The 24,646-nt window shown below is 45.3% G+C and overlaps 1 protein-coding gene across 1 annotated transcript in view; it reads right to left on the bottom strand.

The window, feature by feature from the left end:
- Positions 1-24,646, bottom strand: part of LOC120840651 — a 60,660-nt gene that overhangs the window by 4,608 nt on the left and 31,406 nt on the right. The window contains exon 2 of the mRNA XM_040211261.1: positions 1,218-1,340. Within this exon, the coding sequence (XP_040067195.1) occupies positions 1,218-1,340 (123 nt within the window). The remainder of the gene's footprint in view (positions 1-1,217; positions 1,341-24,646) is intronic.

Here is a 24,646-nt window from a genome sequence, read left to right as displayed (position 1 = left end):
TCTACTCCTCTTAGTATTCCCGTCCTTCAAGCACCACCTTACTAAAGAAAAGAACCGATTTTAGAGTAGGCCTTATTGCACATACTTTGGGGCTCGTCTACGTTCTACAACACATTTTTTACATGACTACTAACCGAGAGGGTCTCCTCGCGCAGTCATCTTCATTTTCGCCTCGCCTTAAACACTCCCGTATGATTGAGCCTTACGCTGCCACACCTTTTTAGTTCTCCATTCTTTTTCCCAAACTTGTGGCATGGTGTTATTATCTGTCTATATTGTTTTGCTTTCATCCCCGCCTTTTATATTTTTCTTGTATTATTTAATGCAATTGTATATAATTCCCCATCAGGCTCAGTTGATCGATCGCTTTCAATTAATACTAAACTCATTCTCAATTATTTTAACCTCCAACGTTTTCAGGCTCATATTTCTAGTCACTTAGATTATACTAGGTGTGTTTGATTAATTTGTACGCTTTGGTGGTTCGGAGACAGTAAATATGTTATTGATCGATTTGTGTTTTTAGCTCCGATTAATTTTGTTGAGAAGTGATTGCTTCATACATTTGATGCAAATATTTTACTCTTATTTCTGCTTTCTTACAGGCTATGGTTTTTCAACCGATTTGTGATGTCCATGTTGAAGTGTCCTTATCGACAAATTAATAAATACAAACATATAATAATTAAAACTATATTCTAACACAGGGGTGGCCAGGCTGCCCTGGCCTGAGAGCCGCAAGCAAAACCAAGAGCCGGGGGGGGGGGGGGGGGGGGCAAACTTTTGTGCAGAGGAGTCCGAGTCAGAAGAAATCTAACTGTATTATAAGGTAGAAGTAGCACAAGACTACCAAATCGTAACTAAAACGCGTTCCATTCCTCTTTTTGGAGAAGTGCTCGTGTGACCGGGAAGCAGACCGAGCCGGGGGGGGGGGGGGGGGGGGGGGGGGAGGGAGGGTATGGAGCCGCGAGCTGCACTTTAACACGCAAAGAGCCGCATGCGTTTCGGGAGCTGCAGCTTGGCCACCCCTGTTCTACCGTAATACAATTTTTTCAAGAACTTAAGTGCGTATTTCTCTAATTTGCTGCGTTTTTTTTTTTCATTATTTTTTTGCCTATTCTTGCGAAATGGTCAAAGGAAGAAAGCAGCAGACAGCGCTACTCACAATGTTGTGTGAAGAGTGCTATGGTAGGATTACAGAGCGCTGGAATTCTCACCTTCCACTTTATTTCCTCAGGACCGTCGTGAGTCATCGCATATCCCGCGCCGTCATGATAGCCGAACCTTGTGTGCTCCCGACTCTTAACACTAGAACTGTAATCGTTTTTAGCATTGCACGCCTGTGAAAAGAGGATAATGAAATAGACCAGAAATCTTCTTTTAGCATATATATATACTTCCAAGTTTGTTTGACTCTCGGCGGCTTTTACTTTTATATATATAAATATATATATATAAATATATATATATATATATATATATATATATATATATATATATATATATATATATATATATATATATTTTTTTTTTTTTTTTACGGATTCTTCTCAAACATGGTTGTGGCGCGTCCTATTTTAAGAGGCTAAGTGTTAGAGGGTTTGGGGTATTTGATCATCGCCTTTTTCTAAACTATAGCAGCCTGTGAGTTTTCCGGATGATTTTTACAACGCAGTGGTACAGTTTTCGTAACGAAGGACAACGATGCTTCAAACATTTTCCTTCGAATTTTTTGCATGAACGGCATGTTCAGTGTGTAAAAGAAGTGATTGTATACTTTTGAAGAGTCGTTCATACCCCTTTAATATATCAATGTATTTATTTTGAAGGAACATAGTATAGTGATAGAGAAGCAAACACTAGCATTAGTGCTACAATCTGAAGCGCGTTTTTTTCACGTGTTTATGTAATGAACTGAGTTCATCCTACAGACACAGAAACTGATCAAAAATCGGAAACTCTTAAGTGTATAAAAAAGTGTACATTATATGATTTGATAAATTACCTCCCAAAAATGCTCAGAAGTTGTAATACATTTAAATATTTTCGAACAGCAACGCTAAATTTTTTTTTTTTATTTACATTTGGTTCCTTTAAGACTGGCATTACAATGCAAGTCAAGCACACTTCTGAATTTCACTTGTTTAGCAAGTTTCTGTTGTTTTGTTCTGCAGGTTTTTTGGCGGTATTTTACAACTTTCTTAGTTGTAATGATGTGATTAATAAGGTGACGAAAAGAGGAAGGAAATTGGGGGATACTCAGAAAAGAAAAGAAGAGAAAACAGAAGAGGGGAAAAGACGACGAGGTTAGGGAGGAGGGCGGACTGATTCGAAAAAAGCTTGGCTCCGGAATACACTGGTGAAGCTGTTGTTCATAGGCATCCTTTATCAAAAAAAAATCTATTGTGGGTTGTGTGTGTGTTGACAGGGGGGATTAACTCGTTGGTTGAGTTGGTACGCAGGAGATCGTAAGAAAGAAAGGGTAGATAAAATACAACCGTAATTTTTACAATGAAAACCTTTTTGTACAGAACTGACGAAAAAATGAGAACATGAACTGATATGACGTCCCGGCTTCCTCTTCCTTTTTACTTTCTGTACCTAGTCTTGTCATTTATAATCATACAAGGCTACATTAAAAAAAAAAAAAACCGGGCGTCTGCTTTTCCGCCCAACACTCGGAGAGCCAATCACCGCAACTTACGGGAGCAGCTCAGTGAATGACAATGCCGAAACATATCTTTAGACCAAAAAACGAAGTCTGAGTTGTGACATTAGGCAAGGCAAGCGTGACGTTTTGCATTGCTTAATGTCACAACTCAGACTGCGTTTTTTGGTCTAAACATATGTTTCGGCATTGTCATTCGCTGAGCTGCCTCCATAAGTTACGCTGATTGTCTCTCCAAGTGTTGTGCGTGAAAGTAGACGCACAATCTTTTTTTATAGTTTACATAAGATTCATTGACGTGGAAGGTGCTGGTGTTTCTTAACTTCTCAACCGTTTTGGACGAGCCTAGCTCGTCTTCCTAAAGACGTCCCTAAACCGTTTAGGATCAGTGTAGCTCATCCGTGCACCATACCTCGCCGCTTGGCTCTTTTGGGACATCCCAGGCTTGCTCCGAGCGTAGTTTGCGGTGGTGCTCAGAGGTGGTGTAACAGATTTTTTATTCAACACGTTTTTAAGGATGGCGACCGATTGTGAAGACATGTTGCAACCTAAGCCGTACGCGAAATTAAAAAAAAAAAACAAAAAAAAAAAAACAGACAAGCAAAAAAGCTTATGATTTAAAGTTGCAGACAAAATAACAAATCAAGGGTTAAGGACCTCAATGCGCGACATTAATAAGCTGTTTTCTCGTTCCTTCGAGAATATCGAATTATATGCGAGACACGCTTTCATCACGTGCAGGCAACGTCAACAGAAATGTTAAATGAGTGCAGACTGTGCAGTCCACTCATGGCCGATTCACACGACGAGCTTATCCGCAGATTGGTTGATCGCTTGACAAGACGTCCCCGGAACGCCAGTCCCCCAAGCACATCCATACGGAGGAGACGAGCAGATGACAGTGAGGACAAACTGAAGCTATTTGCAGTCCTGCAATTCCACAAAACGCCTACATCGCACTGTCGCACCGTTTTCCAAGGTCAGAAGTGATGTTTGCGACTACGATCACGGTACTATCATGAAAAAGAATTGTGTGCCGCGGTCACATATCGAGCGTGACAAAGCATCGTGACAGGCTTAGCGTGAAGCACCACTAGCTTTGCTAACTATATTACACAAGTACGGTCCTGCTGCAGGAGGCTTCAGCGTCAAAGCGATGAAATCCTGGGGTCGAGGAGAGGTATTTGGAAATGTCTTCACGCACTTCTTGCTTGTGCACCACTCTTCAGCACAATACAGCCGTAAGAAAGGTATTGCTGGGCGGAAAGCTGAGTGGACGTGCGGGAAAGATTGCAGCGTGCTAGGGAAATTTTGACAGGAGCTCCTTGACACCGACCCGGAGGAGTGCAAGAACCTGCGGAGCGTCAGCTGGGCCAAGTCCTTGCAGTTTCCTTCACGAGTGGAAAATAAGAATGGCGCAAAAAAAATGAAACAGCGATTGGACAAAACACAGTGGTGCACTATCTTTCTTGCGATAACTCGACAACATAAATATTGCTGTGCTGTTGGTACTCTACCGTAAACGCTTTTACGGTTACTCACCCTCCAAAAAACTGCGCCTGAAAAGACACTCTGCCCTTAAAGTACGGGCGTCCGCTGACGAGGTGCAAATGGTAGGAATAGCCAACATGATAATAATGCTACAAACAATCAATCCACGGATGAAAATTGTGATTCGATCCATCGTGTGAATCTGCCCTTATACGTTAATTATCTAATTTAATCAATTGATCGTAATTATTAAAAAAAAATCGTTCTCTGAAACTATGTAAAAAAAACAATGGCTTTTTTTAACAATATAATGGTACGAGCCGGTGTATAACAGAAACTCTTCATAGATCAGACATCGCAGATTGCAGACATGTGTTGATTCCATGCCTGGAGTGAAGGCATGAGCTTGTGTTGTCAATGCCAACCTGCTGTGTATGATCTATGAAAGATCCTTAATAACCGTCTTCAAGGGAGAGGAGTGTCTGCTTTCAAGGACAGAATGGGGTGAAAGGAAAAGTGTCTCGACGAACAATGAATGCTCCGGTTTACCCACTCAACCAGGTCTCTGCAACTTGAACTGGGTCTAACAAAAATACGTAGGATAAGCACGTCTAAATCTTTAGGATTTGCCAAGGGATGAAATAAATTAAACGCACAAAAAGTGCGGGAAGGAGAATGGCAAGAAAAATTTGGGGCTTGTGTTCTTTCACTAGAATTGTTTGTGCAGGAAGCTTTACTAAAAAAGCACTTCAGTCCCGGGAGCAACTCGGAGATTAAGTTCGTCTGCTTCTTGCGCAGGGGGTAGCGGCAACGTCAGAACGCCGAGCCCTGATTGGCTGATCGCGACCCCCTATCTCAGCGTCGTCTACTCCTTCGTAACGTCGTCTGCTCGCAACGTCGTCTGCGTCTGTCTCACCTTTCCTGCGACTTTCGAAAGTGCAGAGGCCAGGTTCACAAAAGCGATCTTACGCCAAAAATATGCGTAAGACAAAACTTGAGAACAAATTCGTGACTACGAAACGAAATTTTCGTAAGTTTCGCGCAGGTTACGACGAAATCCTACGACAGCTGCGAAGCTGTCTTACGCACTTCTTACGATCAAATCAGCATGGCCGACAGCGTCGCGGTCGCGACGACCAAGGGACGTTTATTTTTCTACGTGCGCTTCTCACGCGTCCAGACTTCAAGCAGCAAGAAACAAGTAAAAAGTACTTGAAACAGACCACGGCGAAAAAAAACGCTGGATCCACAAACACACCGGAAAAGCTCCAACGACCACGATTCCACCGACAACGACCAAGCGAGCACGGCAGATAGGCCTAGCAGGCACTCCGACTCGGCGACCGTCTGCCCACGACCGGCTGGCGTGCTGAATGGAATATGCCCGCGCGACCCTTTTGAACCCTTCCCGTCTTATACTTTGATCGCTGACCTCAATTAGACTCTTCCTCTTGTCATCTTTTTGTTTTCCGAGGCAACGGTGACGGTGAAAAAGCGGTGAATCTATGACAGACGCAGGAAAGGAAAAGCAGCCATCGCTATGACTAGCAGACGTAAAGCAGACGACGTTAACTGCGCCAAGCCGCCGACGCCGGAAAGGAGGGAAAAAGTATTTGGGAGGGAACTTGCGGACACTCACCACCCTCACCCCCGGTTCTTAGCAAACAAAACTCGGCACCTCGGGACACCTCGCCAGTGAGTCCTTTGGACTTCCCTCCTTGATGCGCGTCGGCTAGTTGTTAGACAAAAACAACGTACCGCTCAAGTTATTTCGTCTGCCCTCTTTGAAAGGCGAAGTCGAGCTCGCTCGACTTCCGAAAGTCGCAAGAAAGGTAAGACAGACGCAGACGACGTTGCGAGCAGACGACGTTGCAAAGGAGCAGACGACGCTCAGATAGGGGGTCGCGATCAGTCAATCAGGGCTCAGCGTTCTGACGTCGCCTCGACTTCCTTTCTCATGCGCAGACGACGAAAATGAGCCTACTTGCGAGGCGTATACGTCAGTGCTAGTCAACGTCTGTTTCCAAAGATGCACAACAGGTGAGCAGCCTTTTTTTTTTAAAGATTAAGTGCTTTTTAACGTTACCCTCCAATCCCGAAATGTTGTCCATCTGTCCGTGCATTTGCCGCTAACTTTAGGGGGCACATAATTGTTGCGTAACCTCTACACAAGTTCAGTTTCCCCTCTAAATTTAGCAGGAGAATTGATGACACGGTACATAAGACAATTTCAAGCTCTCCGATAAATTTATCAGAAAAATACACGCCACATGACCTACGCACCAATTCAGTTCCGCTGCTAAATATGGCGGGAAAAATGATTCCACATGACAAGACGTCATGTAACCTACAGACAAATTCAGGTTCTCCGCTGAATTTAGCGGAAAAATTGATGTCATGTCACCTATGGACCAATTCAGCTTCCCCATTAAATTTGGCAGAAAAATTGATGTCACGTGATCTAACGTCATGTGGCCTATACAAACATTCAGTTTAAAATATAATGAACAAAATAATAAAAAAACCTCTTAAATACTCCATTTCATGCATTATATACTTTGAAGGTGAAAGTCACTTCTAATTTTAAATAAGGTTTTACTTTAAAGAAACACCGATTTTGATTGAGCGCTAGTGTCTTAAACTGTTCCTAGCAGCCTTGGACAGTAAAGTTTGCACATCAGAAAACATGCTAATTTTTAATATTATCGTTTGTCTGTTCCAACTGTAAGAAATATGGGCATGAAGGTGAACATTGCTTTCTTTTTACAGAGCCAGCTCTTCAGTTCTGGGAGCAATAGGTCGATGCTGGTCAATGCCTGAGTCCATAGATGCATATCAGGTGAGCACCTCTTAACGCAAAACGTTTGCTCACTTTGTTCTAATTTAACACTTGCGTGGGAAATCTTGTTTTAGTTCTTTTCCTGAGTTGCAAGACGGTATAGCATTTCAAGTTAAAGAGGTACTTTATGGGCACCATGTATAAAGAAAAACTAAAAAAGTCCTTGAATTCAAAAAGGCAAAATATTTTATTGTGGGCACCTTAAATGGTGTCTTAAGTCTTAATCTTGGTGGTAGGAGTGTCATAATCGTTAATTAGAATTTCGACGTAGCCCAGCATGTTGCAGCACAACGATCCAGGGCTTTCCCCGGGAATTGAAATTAGTGGGAGGGGGTCAAAAGTTTTAGGGGGGGGGGGGGGGCATTGAAAATAGTGGAGCCGTTGCGAATTAAGGGGGTGCCTTTAGAAAAACAAGGGGTAGTGTATAGGATATCACCGCACCGAACAATGCAGAGAGCGAGAGCCGAAATAAAGACTAGGAAAAGTGATTTTATAGGCAGGATGCGATACCCCTTGATCACCAATAGGCTGACTTGCGGATGCCAACAATGATGTCACGACGCTTTAAACAAATTACAGGTGGAAGAGAGACTCACTGCATGCCCTTCTGCAATTGCTGAGCCTATTTTTTCAAAATAAATGCAGTTCACGTTGAATTTTGCCCCAGCTTAATACAATTTCTGAATTCATGGGAGAAAATGATATGGAAGTCCAATCCTAACTTACATTTCTTATAAACTTCTTCAGCTTCCCTTTAAGGCTAGTTTGAAATAGTTGCACACGCCTATGCCAGTGCACGAAACTAGAGCAAATTCATTGCTAACTATTTTGCTTTTAATGCACTGTCAGCGGAGAAAAGTTAATATTCTATTAAACCAACAAATCTAAACCATTAATTTAAATGTGACTTACAGTAGACTTTCATTAATTCAAACTCTAGGGAGCCACAAATTTATCACAAATTATCAGAAGTTCTCAGAACTATGTTGCCCGATAAATTACGATTTGCTGAATGGATGGCTATACACACAAAACTTATCTTTGATGATTTAGTCCGCACAGGCCTACTAATTATAAGCAGGTATGCTACTATGAAATATTGATGAAATTTATGACACAGGTTTATTCAACTCTCAAAAATGTTTCTTATTGAGGACTGTTTAGGCTGCACTTGACACCTCAGAACAAAATTATGTTTCTTCAACCAGCAAAAAGTTGTCTATTATGGACTATCCAGCCATGTGTAATAAAAATGTGTGTTGTGCTGCAGTTTCTACAGCAACTTGGGTGAATGTTGAGACGTAAGGCCATGCCTCCCTATCCCAGAATCCGCGCAAGTGGCTCTGGAAACTTCCGCGCGGGGCACCTTTTTGTCGATCATGTGTCTTCTGCTTCAAAGACGTATAAAAACGGAGTTTAACCATTCATTGGAATGTATACGGAGCAAACGAGGAAGCACCATTAGCCGAAGGTGGGCTGGGGTGTTCTAGAGCATTTTCACAAATGAATATGTGGCAACCAGAAGGTGAGCATAATACCCCGGCGGCGGTTGCAAGAATCAAAACGTATAAGTGCATCGGAGTAACTCTCGGTGACTGGAAGTATGGTGCACATGATGTTTCAGTCACGGTCATGCAACATCACAGTGAAAGATACATGAAGATATAGAAAATATAAAAAGAAGCATGCGCGACCACCAGAACAATTAACATAGTTCATGCGCCGACCGCCGTGAATCTGTCGTCGAAGCGGTCATACTCCATGTGAGCAAAACAGCAATCAAGTGGCGCATTCGTTTCTTACATCTCTTGCATAACCATAACCGAAGCGTTGCGTGAACCATAACCATGAGGAGTTACTGCATTTAACCCTTGCGCAATTATAAAAACTGTTTCTCGCTTCCATGGCTAGGAGATTCTATTCGGCTTCTGGTTGGCCAAGTGAGCTCGTCAAGCCCTCTAACTGCGTCGGGTGCACTCCCTGGCTCGGCCCGCTCCTTTCATTCACCAATCCCTCTATAGACCGGCACGCTGTTTACAAACAAACCCGCGTTTGCCAACACCAATTGTGGGCACTGTGCGTGCCCAGAAACCGCATTCGTGTGAAGTGAAGCGTCCGCGCATGCGCAGTGCCGTCGGAAGTGCCACCGCAGCTGCGTAACGTCAGGGACGCGTTTTAGTCTGTAGACCGTTTTATTGTGGGTAGCGCCATTTTGAAAGCAAGAGAGAAATGGGGAAGCGGCTACTAGCGGCTTCCCTCTCGCTGGGAGAAATAGAAGGAGTGAAAGTCCCGGGTGAGAGGCTTCGCCGCTGCTGGGTGTCCGGATAGCCTGAAATTCGTTCACAATTTCTTCCCGGTTTTAAAATCCCAAACTTAAATAGAGCCACGGGCTTTGATGACAACAGGCCCACTCGGTTATAAAGTACACGGTTGCTCGGTTATAAAGTGCACGAATAACGACTGAAAGCGTCGAATACTGTCTGAGGACCTATGTAGCTTCCATGAAATCCGGCAAGGCAAGTGCGGCTTTTTCCACATGACCCCGATTTGTGGCAGCAGTGGGTTGCGTCCGTAAACCGAAAAGACTCTTCCCTAACGCCATCCTCTCGACTGTGCTTGAACATTTTGTGAATGGAGTGCGCACCGAACTTAGCGCTGTTTTGTCGATGAACGTAAGGCACGCTCGGAAGGTGCGGGCAAGTTTTCTCCTTGTAATTGCTGTTTCAGATTGTAACTTTTTGTAAGTGAATTTATCTCAGTATTGATATTTTGAAGTGTTGAAAATTACTCAATTTTTCAACAGCAACAGTTATTTGAAGGCTCACATTGGCTGCCAGGCGTGGATGAAAATTGTCGAAACGTTAGTTGTATCGGTTTTCCTGAATCGCGATTGCCTGTGCAATACCGCAGAGGAATGAACGTATGTTGACCGTCAAAACGCGACTAGAATTTTCTTATTTTCAACAGCAGTACATAAAGTAGCCGTTAAGAAACCTTCAATTTCTGTTGCTTGCAGCTGAAACATGCTCATGCATCGATTTCGAATCTCTGAATCTTTGCTCGACTAGCTCTGGCAATAGGCCCTTCTCGACTATGCTGTTTTCAGTTCTCAACAAAAGACACACTCGTCGGCCCGGGATCCTCGAATAAATCATTTATAAAGACCGATGCATGAACATGTTTCAACGTTTATAAACATCGATGCGTGAGCATATTTCAACGTTCACCAACAGAAATTTAAGTTTTCTTGTCAGCAACATTATGTACTAATTTTGAAAATAAGAAGAATCTACACCATTGCGACTTTTAGCATGGGTTCACGGCTCTTGGTATTGCGCAGTAGGTTGCGATTCAGGCAAAGCGATGGTACTTTTTACTACTTCCAGCCACACTCGGCGGCCGAAATCAGCCTTCAATTAAGTGCTGTGGATAGTAAAATAGAGTCGGTGTCAACTCTTCAAAATATCGATATAAAAATAAATTTAGTTACAAAAAGTTACAAGCTGAAACATCAATTATCAGGAGAAAGCTTGCACGCACCTTGCGAGCGTACCCCCATGTTAATCGACGGTACAGCATTAAGTGTGATGCCCGCTTCAATCACAAAATGTTCCGAGCACAGTCGAGGGGATGGCGTTGGGGAAAAGTAATTTCGGTTTATGGACGCAAGCCACTACTGCCGGAAATTGGGGTCATGAGGAAAGTGATGGAGCTTAAAGCAGTGATATGATTGGCCTAAGGCATTTTGGAGCAGTTTTTAAGCAGCCAAAACAGTGTTTTGGAGCAGAAAATGTGGCATTTGGAGAAACCAAAAAAGTGTTTTGGAGCAGCAAAAGTAACTTTTGAGTTAGCCAAAACAGTGTTTTGGAGCAGCAAAAGTAGTTTTCGGAACAGATATTCTTAAAAAAATAATAAAAAAAAAACCTTTGCTTTAAGTGCTGCACAAACGCAGGACACTCTGTGTTGTGTTCTGTTCTGATGTGACATGTTGTGACGAAACTCGCTGCTTGTGTTTTTAGTGCTGAAACACCCCACAAGTGTACACTGCTATAGGCGTTGCCGAGCAGTTCTAAAAAATTGCTTGCCACCGTTTTACTGCTTCCCGACGTGCCACCTTTCCGTCAGAAGTAAGCAAACGTAAAGCAATTGTTTGCAAACGTCGCGGCTGGTGCCTCCTTCGTGCAATCATGTTCGCAGGCACGTGAGGGCAACTTTGGCAGGCTTGCAGTTGCGCGTGCTTCCCGCATGAGCCAAGACCACGGCTGTTCGATCAAACCGAAAACATATGCCACTCCGCTCCGTCGCCGAATGATTTATAAAATTGTATGCAAAATGTAATTGTCAAACATACGACAAAAAAAGTCTAGCGGCGCGTGCTTGCCAAACCGGCAAACAAAATACAAGCTAAAAACAATTTTCATGAATGCATTGATGCGGGACACTGCCAGTCAGGGTCAAAAAGATCTTAGAGCACTTCGTGCAACGACTGAGCTCAAGACAAACAAGCGCGCTCTGCGGGTTGAGCATGCAGACGTTGCCTCCTTTTCTTTCGCTTACTTCTCTTCACCAACTTTCTTTCGCTTCAGATTTTTTCACGTACCGAGGTTTTTCTCAAAAGAAAGCCCACCGAGAGAAACCTAGGTAATCAATACTTCGACAAAGAAGTCTTTGAATTAAACATTGATTTCTGCAGTAAACTATGATTTAAACATGAACAGGAATGTTGATGAACATACGACGGTACTTAGTTTTATTTTAGAAAGCGCCAGATCTGCAGCGACGTGGGGACGGCAACACCCGACTTCGCGCGACCACGATGACTGGAAGGCAGGGACCGAACATAGTTTTCCCATGGCCGTTACTTTCAGGAGTGTGGGCTGCAGCTCACAAAATTACTCCCACCGCACAATAACGTGGTTTCGTCTCACAGCATGACGGCATGGCTGGTACCCGGTACGCTAGCGTCGGAGCGTCCACACGCCCCCGCGTATATCGTTCAAAATATTTAAAAAAAATACGTGAGACGAGACTCACGAGACGACGAGAGCGCGAAACGCGAGACGGCGGGAAAAGCATGCAAAACCGGATGGACGATTGATGCAAGGTACTGCGTGTCGGGCGGCCGCTTGCGCCACATAACACACACGTGCTGAATTACGGTACTGAATTTAGTTTCGAATTTGAAAGACAACCAAAATTGTTTTTTTTTTTGGCGCAGGCCTGGCGCAGATTCACCATATCTTGGGAAAATGTAGCAGTATGTAGCAGGGTTAGCCACTTGGCGCAGTTTGGCGCAATTGGCGCAGCAATCACATCACTGTTAAAGACACTGCAGCCGCACTCGAATTGCCGGATTTCGTGCATGCTACATAGGTTCTCATACAGTGTTCCACGCTTTCAGTCGTTATTCTTCCACCCAATAATGGAGCAATGGTGTCCCGATGACTGAGGGAGTGTCGCCATCCAAGACCGTGACTCTAATTATGTTTGGGTGTTTAGAACAGAAAAGAAAGCACGAACGAAGTTCGGGCAACGCCTACACCGGCAAAGCCTCTCATCCGGGACGTTCACTCTTTCTAACGCCCCAGCAAGGGGGAAAGCGCTGGTAGCCCTTTCCCCTTTTCTTTATCGCCCTCTTTAAGTAGAACGTTCTATATACGGCTCTACTCTGCTTTAGCCTCGTTGAGCGCACTTCTTACCGAGCACCGGTGCACTCCGAAAAAGCAACACCCGTGGAAGCAAGTTCCACGGGTGTATCTTCTCCGCAGTACACCGGTGCTCAAAAAGAAGTGCGCTCAACGGTCGCACGAGAGGAAATAGTATGAATTACACGAAAACGCCGTTCGAGTTAAGCGGCTTATGTATAAATTGAAAACGTAGTGGGACAACCGAAGTTTTTAAATTTGTTCAACTTAATCAAACGTATTAAATATGAGAGTTTGAAATATCGCGAGCCTACTGTATACACAAAGGGAGATCTGTCTCAATCCAATGTGCTTAATATTACTGAATAGTTGTGCAATTTAAATTAGCTAGTTTTATTTCTCAAGCACTTGTTGAGTTCGGTAGTAAAATCAATGCAAGTTTCTACTTTGCTTCAATTTATGGGAGGTTTGTTGCATGTGTCATACACAGTAGAAATGTGGGCAGCTTGACTAGTTGGTAAGCACGTTGCTCGCTTACTTTAACCATGTATGTCATATACAGCTTTTGTGATTGTGTATTGATTTCGAATCCTCTTCCGCTCTTTATTTTAAGCTGTCCTTACATGCACAATGAAGATACCGAAGAGGTCTTCAATTGAACAAGTATCAGAAAAAGCATGGAGGGCATCTAAACGGTCAGCACAAGGACATCTATAGTGTACATTTTCTCCAAAGTAAAATCAAGGCATGTCTTCTACCAATAAAGTTATTGTGGCGAAACTTCTTAATTGGTTCGTTTGTTGAGCTGTCGTCTATTGCAAAAGCAGAGCTCACACAAAGAAAATCTTGGCAATGAGTAATACACGTTGCGTGCTCTTTTTCTTTTGCAAAACATGAACTCTTGATTTTTTTTCTGAGGTTGAAAAATTATACAAGTTCATATATTAAAGAACGGAGCTATGAGTTTTCCATACAAATCTGTACCCCAAAAGTTTATGTGACTTCGGCCCGACTGAACATGGAAACTGTTTGCACTAAATAATTAAGCACTAGACCTTTCTGTCTTTTTGAAGGCCGAAGCTACGAGTGATCCGCACCAATCCTGCACCTTTGATAGGTCAGGTGACACCCCTGGCAGATCTAGAGCTCTGCCAGGTGAGTCGCGTGATGTATTGGAGGTGCAGATGGTACAAATGGCTCGTAGCTTTGGCCTTATATAAGGCGCAATGGTATAGTGCTTCGTTATTTAGTGCGGACAGCTTTAACATTTTCTACAGATAGCTGTTCCTAATGTGGAAGACAGATGTTTCCTCCTTCTACAAAATTCTATTCCTTGTTTTTAGCAACGGTCCAGTTTCTAGATTATGGAAAACCATGTCGGCAATATTGAACCGGCAACTTCTGCCCGTAAAACGGGTGGAATTTTTTTACAGTGAGTCCCGATACCGGCCGATGCGGTGTGTTACACTGTAAAAAAAGTTTCACCCAATTTTACGGACAAAAGCTGCGTGTTGAATATTGCCGGCATGGTTTCCCGTAATCTACAAACTCAAACGTCTGTAAAAACACTTCCTGTCGTCATTCGTGCACCTTAAAACAGAGCAATAGTGCCCCGATGACCAGTGGACTGCCATCAAAGCCCGTGGCTCGAATTAAGTTTGGGAGTTCAAAACAGAGAAGAAAGCGTGAACGAAGTTCGGGCAATGCATACACCCAACACCGGCTAAGCCTCTCATTCGGGACTTTCACCCGTTCTAAGGCTCCAGCAAGGGGAAAAGCCCCGGTAGCCCTTTTCCCTTTTTTCCATAGCTCTCAAAATGGCGCTACGCACAATAATATTATCTATAGAGAGTTTGGTCAATGAAAGGAGCGAGCAGCCAGGGAGTGCTCCATACGCAGATAGAGGGCTTCACAAGCTCTCTTGGCCAACCAGAAATCGAAAAAAATCTCTTAGCCATTATACCGTGAAACAGCTTTAATAAGTGCGTAAGAGTTAAATGCAGTAACTCTTTTTGGTTATGGTGGACGCGATGTTTCGATTATGATTCTGCAAGAAGATGAAAGAAACGAATGTGCCACTTGATTTCTGTTTTGCACAAACGAAGTCTAACCTCACCGCTTCGACGGCAGATCCTGGCGCTAGGCGCATGGGTTATGTTAATCGTCCTGTTGTTGCGCATTCGTTTTATATATTTTCAATCTTTATATATCTTCCACCGTGATGCTCCATGAACGTTATCGAAACATCATGTGCACCATATTTTCAGTCACCGAGAGTTACTCCGACGCACTTATTCATTTTGTTTCTCGAAACACTGCCGGAGTATTATGCAAAGCTCTTGGTTGGCCACATCTGCATTTGTGAAAACGCTCTAGAACACGCCCAACCTAACTTCGGCCAATGGTGCTTCCTCATTTGCCTCGTATACATCCCAATTAATATTTAAACTCTGTCTATATAACTCTCTGAAGCAGAGGGCACATGAGCGATAAAAAGGGGCGCCGCGCGGCAGTTTCCTCAGCAACTTCCGTGGATGCTGCGATGTGGAGGCATGGCTTTACGTCACAGCGTTTACGGAAGTTGCTATAGAAACTTTAGCGTAACGCCCTTTCCATTACTCATGTGTCCCTGCTTAATAGTCTATATTCGAGAACATTTTTGCGTGTTGAACAAACTTAATTTTGTTTTCAGGTATCATGTGTAATCAAAACAGTCCCCGATAAAAAAAAAAAAAAACATTGTTAACGGTTGAATAAACTTCTGCCATTAATTTCACCAATGCGTCGTGAGGGGCATACCTCCTTCTGATTGGTAGGTCTGTGTAGAGGAAATCATCAAATATTTGCTTGGTGTGTGTAGCCATCCAAATAGCAAATTGTAATTTATCTTGCGACATTTTTAGGTGAACTACCGAATATTCGAGCTTTTTTGATAATTCATGCAAAGTTTGTGGCTTCCTGGAGTTTGAATTAATGCGATTGTAGTCTACGTCACATTCAAAATAATGGTTTAGCTTCTTGGGCTTAATGAAATCTGAACCTTTCTCCACTGGCAGTGCATTAAAAGTAAAATAGTACAGCAATGTATTTGTTCTAGTTTCGTGCACTCACACAGGCTTGAGCAACGAATCACTTTCTAAAAAATCTGAGTTAGGAGCGGACTGCCATAGCGATTCGTCCCATGAATTCAGTAATCGCACTAAACTTGGGAGGAAGTCAACGTGAGCTGAATTTCTTTTGAAAAGTATGTGCAGCGATTGCAGTAGGGCATGCAGTGAGTCTCTCTGCCAGCTGTAATCTGTCCAAAGCGTCCTGACGTCATTCATGGCAACTCCAAGTCAGCCTATTAATGAACAAGGGTTATCGGACCTTACCGATGACGACACTTTCGCCAGTTTTTAGCTCCGTTCTCGCGCTCTGCTTTGTTTGGTGCAGTGATTTTCCTACACACACTCTGGGAAAGGGGGTTTGGGGGGTGTACACCCCCCTTGTTCTTCTGAGGGCACCACTTAATTGGCAAGGACTCCTGTATTCTCAGTGCCCCCCCCCCCCCCCCCCAAATTTAAATACCCCCCCTAATTTCAATTCGTGGGAAAACCCCTTGTTCGGTGTGCCGCAACGTGCAGGGCTACACCGAAATTTTAATTAACGATTACAACACTCCTACTAACAAGATTAAAATAAAACTTAAGACACCACTTTTAAGGCGCCCACAATAAAACTTTTTTTTGCCTTTTTAAAGTCAGGGGCTTGTTCTAGTTTTTCTTTAAACATGTGCTCATGAAGTACAGTCGCCGGCCATATGAGCTCCCCCGGCCGAACGCCGACAGGAGCAGCGAAAACCCCGCATGCGGCGCGTCGAGCGTTGCCGCGTTCTGGGAGCCGGGCTATTGGGACCAAACCATTTCGTTATCAAAGGGGTGGACGCAGGAAGTTTAATATCATTCCGCGTTTTGGAACGTGAATCTGAAGCATGGCCGATTACAATCCCGCCTCTGGTTGTAGGTAAACGCAGACGGTTTATCGAAATTCTTCGCTGCATAATATCTCTGACGTGTTATAGGCTACTTTTTTTTTATTTGCAATACCGGTTTGTCATTTTAAATATTTCCTACCCGAAGAGTAATCCTACGCACAAGCTTTCTTACAATCTTTCTTAAACCTAGACTAGACAATGACAAGCGATTTTGAAATCATTTATTTATTCTATAGGGATATGTTATAGATAACAAAAAGAAAAAGATTTGTGTCGAAGCAGAATAAAGATTCAGGCACTTTTCATGAACGCATTTTATCGAAGAGACTCTATTGTTCTGCGCCCAGTAGCGTGTTGCTTCGCCAAGGGTAATTATCTACACGATGACTTTGCAGATGGCTTCCTGGTCGGCCACTTCTCGCTTGTCGAGGGATCATTGTTGTCATGCCTAATATCATATCAAGCATAGGATATTTACATTTGTAAGCATCGATCGCACACTGCTGCTTTATATACGCCTAAAGCAAGCTCCAGTTTATCAGCAGTTATACCATCACCTCCGAACACTTGGGGCCAACACCCGAAGACGGCAATTGTAATCGGCCATGTTTTCGTGATTCACACTTCCGAAGCCTGAAATCCCGATAAAAGCTATACGTCCACCCCTTTGATAACGCAATGGTTTGGTCCTAATAGCCTAGTTCCCAAAACGCGACAACGCTCGACGCGCCGCGTGCGGGATTTTCGCTGATCCGGTCGGCGTTCGGCCGGGGGAGCTCATATGGCCGGCGACTGTACCTTTATTAACCTAAAATACTACACCCTTTTCAACTGAAGAACCGTAGTAAAAGAAGGCTTCCCTCACTACTGTTAAATTATAGCAATGAGAGAAAAGTTGTTTCGTTAAGAGCTGCTCACCTGATATGCATCTGTGGACTCAGGCATTGACTATCATTGACTTATTGGTCCCAGAACTGAAGAGGTGTTTCTGTAAAAAGTAAGTATTGTTCACCTTCATGGACATAATTTGTACAGTTGGAAGAGACAAATGATATTGTTAAAAATTAGCAATCGTTCTGATGTGAAAACTTTACTGGTCAAGGCTGCTAGGGGCAGTTTACTACACTAGTGCTCAATCAAAACAATTGGAGAAAAGTTTTTTTTTCAAAGTAAAAGCATCAATTAAAATTGGAAATTACTTTTACCTTCAAAGTACCCAATGAAAAATGCACCAGGCAATTCTGGTGGACCATCAGAGAATCCTTGTGTGACACCAGAATATCTGGTGTGGCCAACAGCAGCGCTACTGTATCGAGCGCACGAGCCTGGTGTGCCCAACAGAAATCCTGGCGTAGCCGCACACCAGCCTAGTGGGCACACCAAGGAAGTCTGGTGTCACACCACATGGGTCCCCGTGTCAGTCAGACAGCCTGGTGTGCACACCACGCAGTTTGATGTGATACCAGGGGTGAATTTTTGTTGACTTGAGGCTTGCGAAGAGCGAATATTTATCGGCGAAGCTCAGTACACTCGTTCCGTGGCGACGCATGCGGACGTGACCGGTCGACCGCTCGCGTCGAATTCTCACGTTTAAACAAATGTAAAATGCTACTCTGAACCAAAAATCTTGTTTTTCTCTCAAGTTACAGTATTCCGGGTGTGAAATTAAAATCGCGACTGTATCTTGGCTGCGTTGAAAGCACGAGATTCTAAAACTCTCTTGAGTCGCGTCCGCTAACGCAAGCGCTAAATTTAGCGCTCCCGTGCGCTAAAATTTCGTTAGGCATTCTAAAGCTCTCTAATGTCGTTGCGTTCTCGAGTCTCGCGCGCTAACGGCTCAGCGCTGTCGAGTCGTGCGCTCCAAAGTCGCGGCGCTCTCGTGTCGCGCGCACTAACGTCGTGGCGCTCAACTGCCGGCGCTCTTGTGTCGTGCGCTCTAGTGTTGTACAGCCATCTGAGCCATGTGTCCGCAGCACATGGCTCAGATCTGGACAATTAAGGGTCATCTTCCTCAGGCGCAGATTGGGCCAGCAATATGCGTGTGGCCTATCTCAAGAGCACGTCACAAACAGAACGATACAGCCTGTTAACATTGTTGCCCTCCGATCTAAAAAATAATATATATATATATATATATATTGTGAGGCAATGATGTGCAGGTTTAATGAGATGCTCGGAGGATTGTAGATGATGGTCAGTGCCACAGCGCAGCCAGGCGAAGTCAGTCTGAATCCAATCGCGCGGGCACCCTGCGGCCGACACACTTGAGCGCGCCACTCGCGCCACGTCGTCGTCTTTCCTAACAGTTACCTTCCCGGTGAGGAAAGTGCCGGACCGCCGGCACGTGTGTTTATGTGTTTATGGTGCTTGGCGATAGTAGGGCTTGATGCGTGCGACGTGCACTATGTCGGTTGATCTTGAGCGCTGATCACGAAGGGCCGAAAGTGGAGCAACTTCGTAGTTGGTGGACGAGAGGCGTCGTAAGATCCTGAAGGGGCCAGTGAAGCGTTTTAGAAGTTTCTCGCTCTTCCCAGAAGATCGTAGAGGTGTCCAGAGAAGAACTTCGTCGGCTACTTGGTACGCGACATCAGTGTGGGTTTCGGCATGACGAAGGGTTTGACGTTGCTGCGTCTGTAGCGTATGAATCCTGGATAGTTGTCTTGCTTCCTCTGCGCGGTAGAGAACTTTGTTGGTGTGGTCGTCATGTGCAGTGTCATCAACATAGGGTAAAATGGCATCCAAGGTTGAGAGTGGCTCTCTTGCGTATAAGAGGTAGAAAGGGAAGTATTCTGTGGTGGCTTGGCGGCTGGTGTTATAGGCGTACGTGACGTATGGAAGAATGAGGTCCCAATTTTTGTGATCGTCTGCGACGTACATGGAGATCATGTGAGCTAGAGTCTGATTGAAACGTTCGGTGAGGCCATTTGTTTGTGGATGATACGCACTCGTGATGTTGTGCACGGACTTAGTTGGACGGAGGAGTTCTTGAAGCAAGTGAGCTAAGAATGGAGTGCCGCGGTCTGTAACTATGTACTGAGCGGCACCGTGACGAAGCACGATGGAGTGCAGGAAGAAGGTAGCAACTTCGCAGGTTTTGGCGGCTGGCACGGCTTTTGTTTCGGCATAGCGTGTGGAGTAGTCGAGGACGACGATTACCCAACGGTTATTTGAGGTCGAGAGTGGAAATGGGCCAAGAAAGTCTATTCCAATCCGTTCGAACGGGTGGTTAGGGGGAGGGATGGGCCGTAGTGCTCCTGCCGGTTTTGTTGTAGAATTTTTCTTGGTCTGGCATAGGTGACACGCGCGAACATATCGCGTGATGGTGCGTTGCATTCCGTTCCAGAAGTATTTTCCCCGAATTTTGAAATATGTTTTGGAGAACCCGAGGTGTTCGGCTGTAGGGTCGTCGTGGTGGATTCGAATGAGTTCTTTTTGAAGATGACGTGGCACGACGAGCAGCCACGGTCGTCCTTGGGGATCATAGTTCCGTCTGTAAAGAACACCCTCACGAAGAGTGAATAGGCGGGCGCGGCGCTCTGTACGACGGGTTGGGAATCGCAGAGTGCCGTGGAGGGTGTCAATGATAGGTTTCAAGAAGGCATCGGACAGCTGTCCCGATCGTATGTCGACATTGTCGAGGACTGCTGCTGGGTCTGCTGTGCCGATGCGTGCTGGGAGTATAGGATCGGTGGGAAGTGGACATCGGGACAAACCGTCAGCGTCGAGATGGCGTTTACCTGATTTGTAGACAACGGTGAAAGTGTAGTGTTGAAGCTTTAATGACCATCGTCCAAGACGGCCCATTGGATCTTTGAGGCTTGCTAGCCAGCAGAGGGCATGATGGTCAGTCACAATGCGGAATTGTGAACCTTATAGGTAGGGGCGGAACTTTGTAATTGCCCATATAGTCGCTAAACATTTTTGCTCAGTCGTTGAGAAATTTCGTTCAGAGGTAGTCAAAGTTCTACTGGCATATGCTATTACTCGCTGCTGATTTCGAATGGTCTGGGCCAAAACTGCTCCCACACCATGACCGTTGGCGTCTGTTCTTATTTCTGTATCTGCGCCTTCGACAAAATGTCCAAGGATGGGGGCAGAGGTCAACGCTGTTTTTAAGGACTCGAACGAGTCCTGCTGTTCCTTGGTCCACTGAAAGCGTACACCATTCCTTAGTGAATTATTGAGAGGCTCCGCGATGTCAGAGAAACCACAAATAAATTTTCGAAAATAAGTGCATAATCCTAGGAAGATCCGGACATCTTTCACTTTCAGTGGTACAGGAAATTCAGTCACAGCTTGGAGTTTGTCGGGGTCTGGGCTGATGCCGGAAGCACTGACGATGTGACCCAATACTTTGCTTTGTGGAGCAGCAAACGTACATTTCTTGGAATTAAGTTGTAGACCGGCGGCTCGGAAACACTACAGGACCATACGCAGCCGGTGTAGGTGCTCTTCGAAATTTGGGGCGAACACGACGACGTCGTCAAGGTAGCACAGACAGATGTTCCACGTGAGGCCGCGTAGTAGAGAGTCCATCATACGCTCAAAGGTGGCTGGAGCGTTGCAAAGTCCAAATGGCATCACATTAAAGTGATATAGGCCAGTTGAAGTAGTGAATGCGGTTTTGGGCTTGTCGTGACTGGCGACAGGAATTCGTCAGTAACCGCTTCGGAGGTCCATGGAAGAGAAATATGAAGACCCTTGGAGCGTATCAAGAGTGTCGTCAATTCCTGGCAGTGGATAAACATCCTTTTTTGTGACTTTGTTTAGTTTGCGGTAATCAATGCAGAAACGCCAAGAGCCGTCTTTCTTCTTAACAAGAACAACGGGAGAAGACCATGGACTAGAAGATGGTTCGATTACTTTCTTTTGTAGCATATCATCTATGTGTGTCTGAATTACTCGGCGTTCTGCTGGGGAAACTCTGTACGGTCGGCTTCGGACGGGTGTTGAATCGCCAGTATCAATTCGGTGCTCTATAAGCGTAGTTTACGGCAACTTTCCGGGGTTAATGTCAAAAAGGGTTTCGTAGTCTGCAAAAAGACGGGCTAATATATTTCGTTGGGTCAGTGGTAGGCGGGGGTCGATCATTTTTTCCACGTGCTTGCTGAAATCAGGTGGTGTAGGGAGCGCGTCTGGAGTGGTGGGGAGGAGACTGGCAAATTGGTGATGCACTGTTGAGTGCATTGTAGCGACGCGACTTCCGGAAGGAACGATTTGGGCATCGGAAGAACAGTTGGTTACCCATAACTTAAGTTTTCCACTCGTGAGTGTAGCAAGCGAATAGGAAATGATTATGCCCTTGGTCACGAGCTGCGTTGGTTCAATGAGACCAGAAGTTGCTGCGGTGGGTAGGGTCGGTACGAGTGTGGCGACAGCGGCGGAATACGGAGGCAGCAGTATGTCAGTGTCGGCTACCAGGGTGACGAGCGAACCATCAGCAGCGACCTCGGCAGTATCAGAAGAGTTGAGATGCAATTCACGGCTGGCACAGTCAATGAATGCTTCTGTTGAAGACAGAAAGTCCCATCCCAGGATGATGTCGGTGATGCAGGTAGGAAGCACTATGAACATGACAACGTAACGGTTGTTACCGATCCGGATTGTAAGGGTGCAGTATCCGAGGGGCGGAACCAAATCGCCATTGCCCATGCGCATCAAGTGTCCTTGCAACGGCGGAGTAAGTACTGCGTGCAGACGACGGCGGATGTGTTCAGGAATGCAAGACTTCGCGGCTCCTGTATTGACTAAGGCGGTGAAGTTGTGATTTCTAATTTTGAGTACAATTGATGTTGATCCTAAATGAGGAGGATTTGTGGCTAGTGGTGAGTGTGCAGCCTGACCTCCAACGTAGCTCCAGACCGCTTTATCTAGTTTGACTCTTCCGGGAGCTTTGAGGGTGAAGTGTGATACAGAACGGCGTCGTGGCGGGTACGGCGATGATGGGCGGCCACGTCGTGGCGGCGGGGAACGTTCGGGACTGTGAGAGGGACGGCGACAGTCTGGAAATTGTTCGTGACCGGAGGGAGTGGACGTGTGGGAACGTGAAGAAAATTCGTCGATGGGCGGAGTGCGATGAGTAGCATGGTAGTCAGTATAGTCTGTGGAGTATACACGGTTGGGCGGCGAGGTGCGAGCCGTGTTGTTAAGTCGACGGCGACAATATCGGAGGATGTGTCCTGGTGTGTGACAATAATAACACACAGGTCGCTGATCTGGTGTTCGCCAGATGTTTGTCCTTGGTTGTGGTTGTGTCTATGGAGGGGTTGGTGCGGTATACGTGGCAGGGATGGACTGATAAGCACTGATCGAAGTTGGGACGGGTGCTGCTGGTGCGTAAGGAGAGGGTGCTGGCGTGGCGTGCCCCAGAGCAGCGCGCAGTTCGCTTTGAATTGCGTCCTTTATGCCATGTACGTCAGTAGTTGTTTGGTGTTCGTCAGTAGATGGTTGTAGCTGTGCGACGAAGGTACGAAGCTCCTCGCGTATTATGGTGCGGATGAGCGAAGCAAGGTTTGTGTCGGGAGTTGTTACCTGGGACACTTCAGGGAGTCGCTCAAAAGGTTTTTTGGAGATCCGTGCGCTATCGAGCTCTTCGTACTGACGGCATTCCGCTATCAAGCGCTCTGTTGTAGCAGGTGCTTTGGGAGCCACGACGGAAAAGAGCTCTTGCGAAATGCCCTTGAAGAGGTGGCGAATTTTTTCGTCTTCGGACATTTCAGCATCAACTCGGCGGCACAAACGGAGGACGTCCTCAATGTACGCTGTTGATGTTTCTGTGGATCTTTGATAGCGGCGCAATAGTTTGTCGCGCGCTTGCTGCTTCCGGTGCTGGGGTTTGCCAAACACATCGCCGAATGCTGTTTTGAAGCCTTCCCAGGAATTGATGGTTTCTTCGTGATTGTCGAACCAGCGAAGTGCTGTGTCTTTTAGAAAAAAAAAAAAAAACATTCGCGAGCTTAAAGCTGTCATCCCAGTGCTTGTAGTGGCTGACCCTTCATAGTTCTTTAACCAACCATCGACGTCGGCGTTCGGAGATCCGTCGAAGATCTGCGGGTCGCGCTGTCGATGTTTGACCACGGGCACTGTGGTGTTCATAGGACGGTTAGCGTTGCCCGCTTCTTCTGGCATATTGACTTGCGCAGGTCGTCTGCTGCGTAGCTCCAGAATTGATAATTAACGGTCGCACGAGAGGCGGAAGAACGATAGCACCTCCACCAACCTGTGAGGCAATGATGTGCAGGTTTAATGACATGATCGGAGGATTGTAGATGATGGTCAGTGCCGCAGCGCAGCCAGGTGAAGTCAGTCTGAATCGAATCGCGCGGGCACCCTGCGGCCGACACACTTGAGCGCGCCACTGGCGCCACGTCGTCGTCTTTCCTAACAATATATATAGATATATATTGAAAGCAATCCTCGAAGCACGCTGGGAAGTTAAAAAAAAACTAATAAAAAAATGGAGATGTGGGGTGCTGTCACTTTCGGGCAAGTGTTTTTAGTTGTGTTTTTGCCTGGTTTCCTCTATAGTAGGCAATGTTTTGTCTAACCAACACCACCTAGCAGAAAAAGAAGGCCTCCTCCCGGCCTCCTCATCCAAGTGCCTACGTCACCGAAGCGAGATCAACAGCTTTAGCGCAGCAAGCTGTCACCACCTTGCGCCGACTGCGCCTTCTCCGGCTCGTCGTTGAACACCCATACATGGCTGATATCGGCTTTGAAAGTACCTTTGGGTCAAGAGCAAAAAGAGTATTATTGTCAGAGCTTCATTTCAGCCCTTACGTAGACCAAACAAAGTAGTAACTATAAACTGTAAATTCTGTCTTAGTAATTACCTTATAGATGAATAATTTTAATAAATTTTTTTTAACTTTCCGTACAAACTATGTTGACTGGTAAATTTGTTTCTGTCAGATTTCGTGCTTCTTCCGCTGGCCGCAATCACCGAAGCAACAAACAATCAGGCGAAACTCTGGGATCGACTGACAGTATATTGCTGCGCGCGCAGCCGACCAAGCAGGCAGCTCACT

The sequence above is a fragment of the Ixodes scapularis genome, unplaced genomic scaffold (assembly GCF_016920785.2).
Source record: "Ixodes scapularis isolate PalLabHiFi unplaced genomic scaffold, ASM1692078v2 PGA_scaffold4__175_contigs__length_147842914, whole genome shotgun sequence".
Lineage (NCBI taxonomy): Eukaryota > Metazoa > Arthropoda > Arachnida > Ixodida > Ixodidae > Ixodes > Ixodes scapularis.
This window is presented reverse-complemented; position numbering and strand designations above follow the sequence as displayed.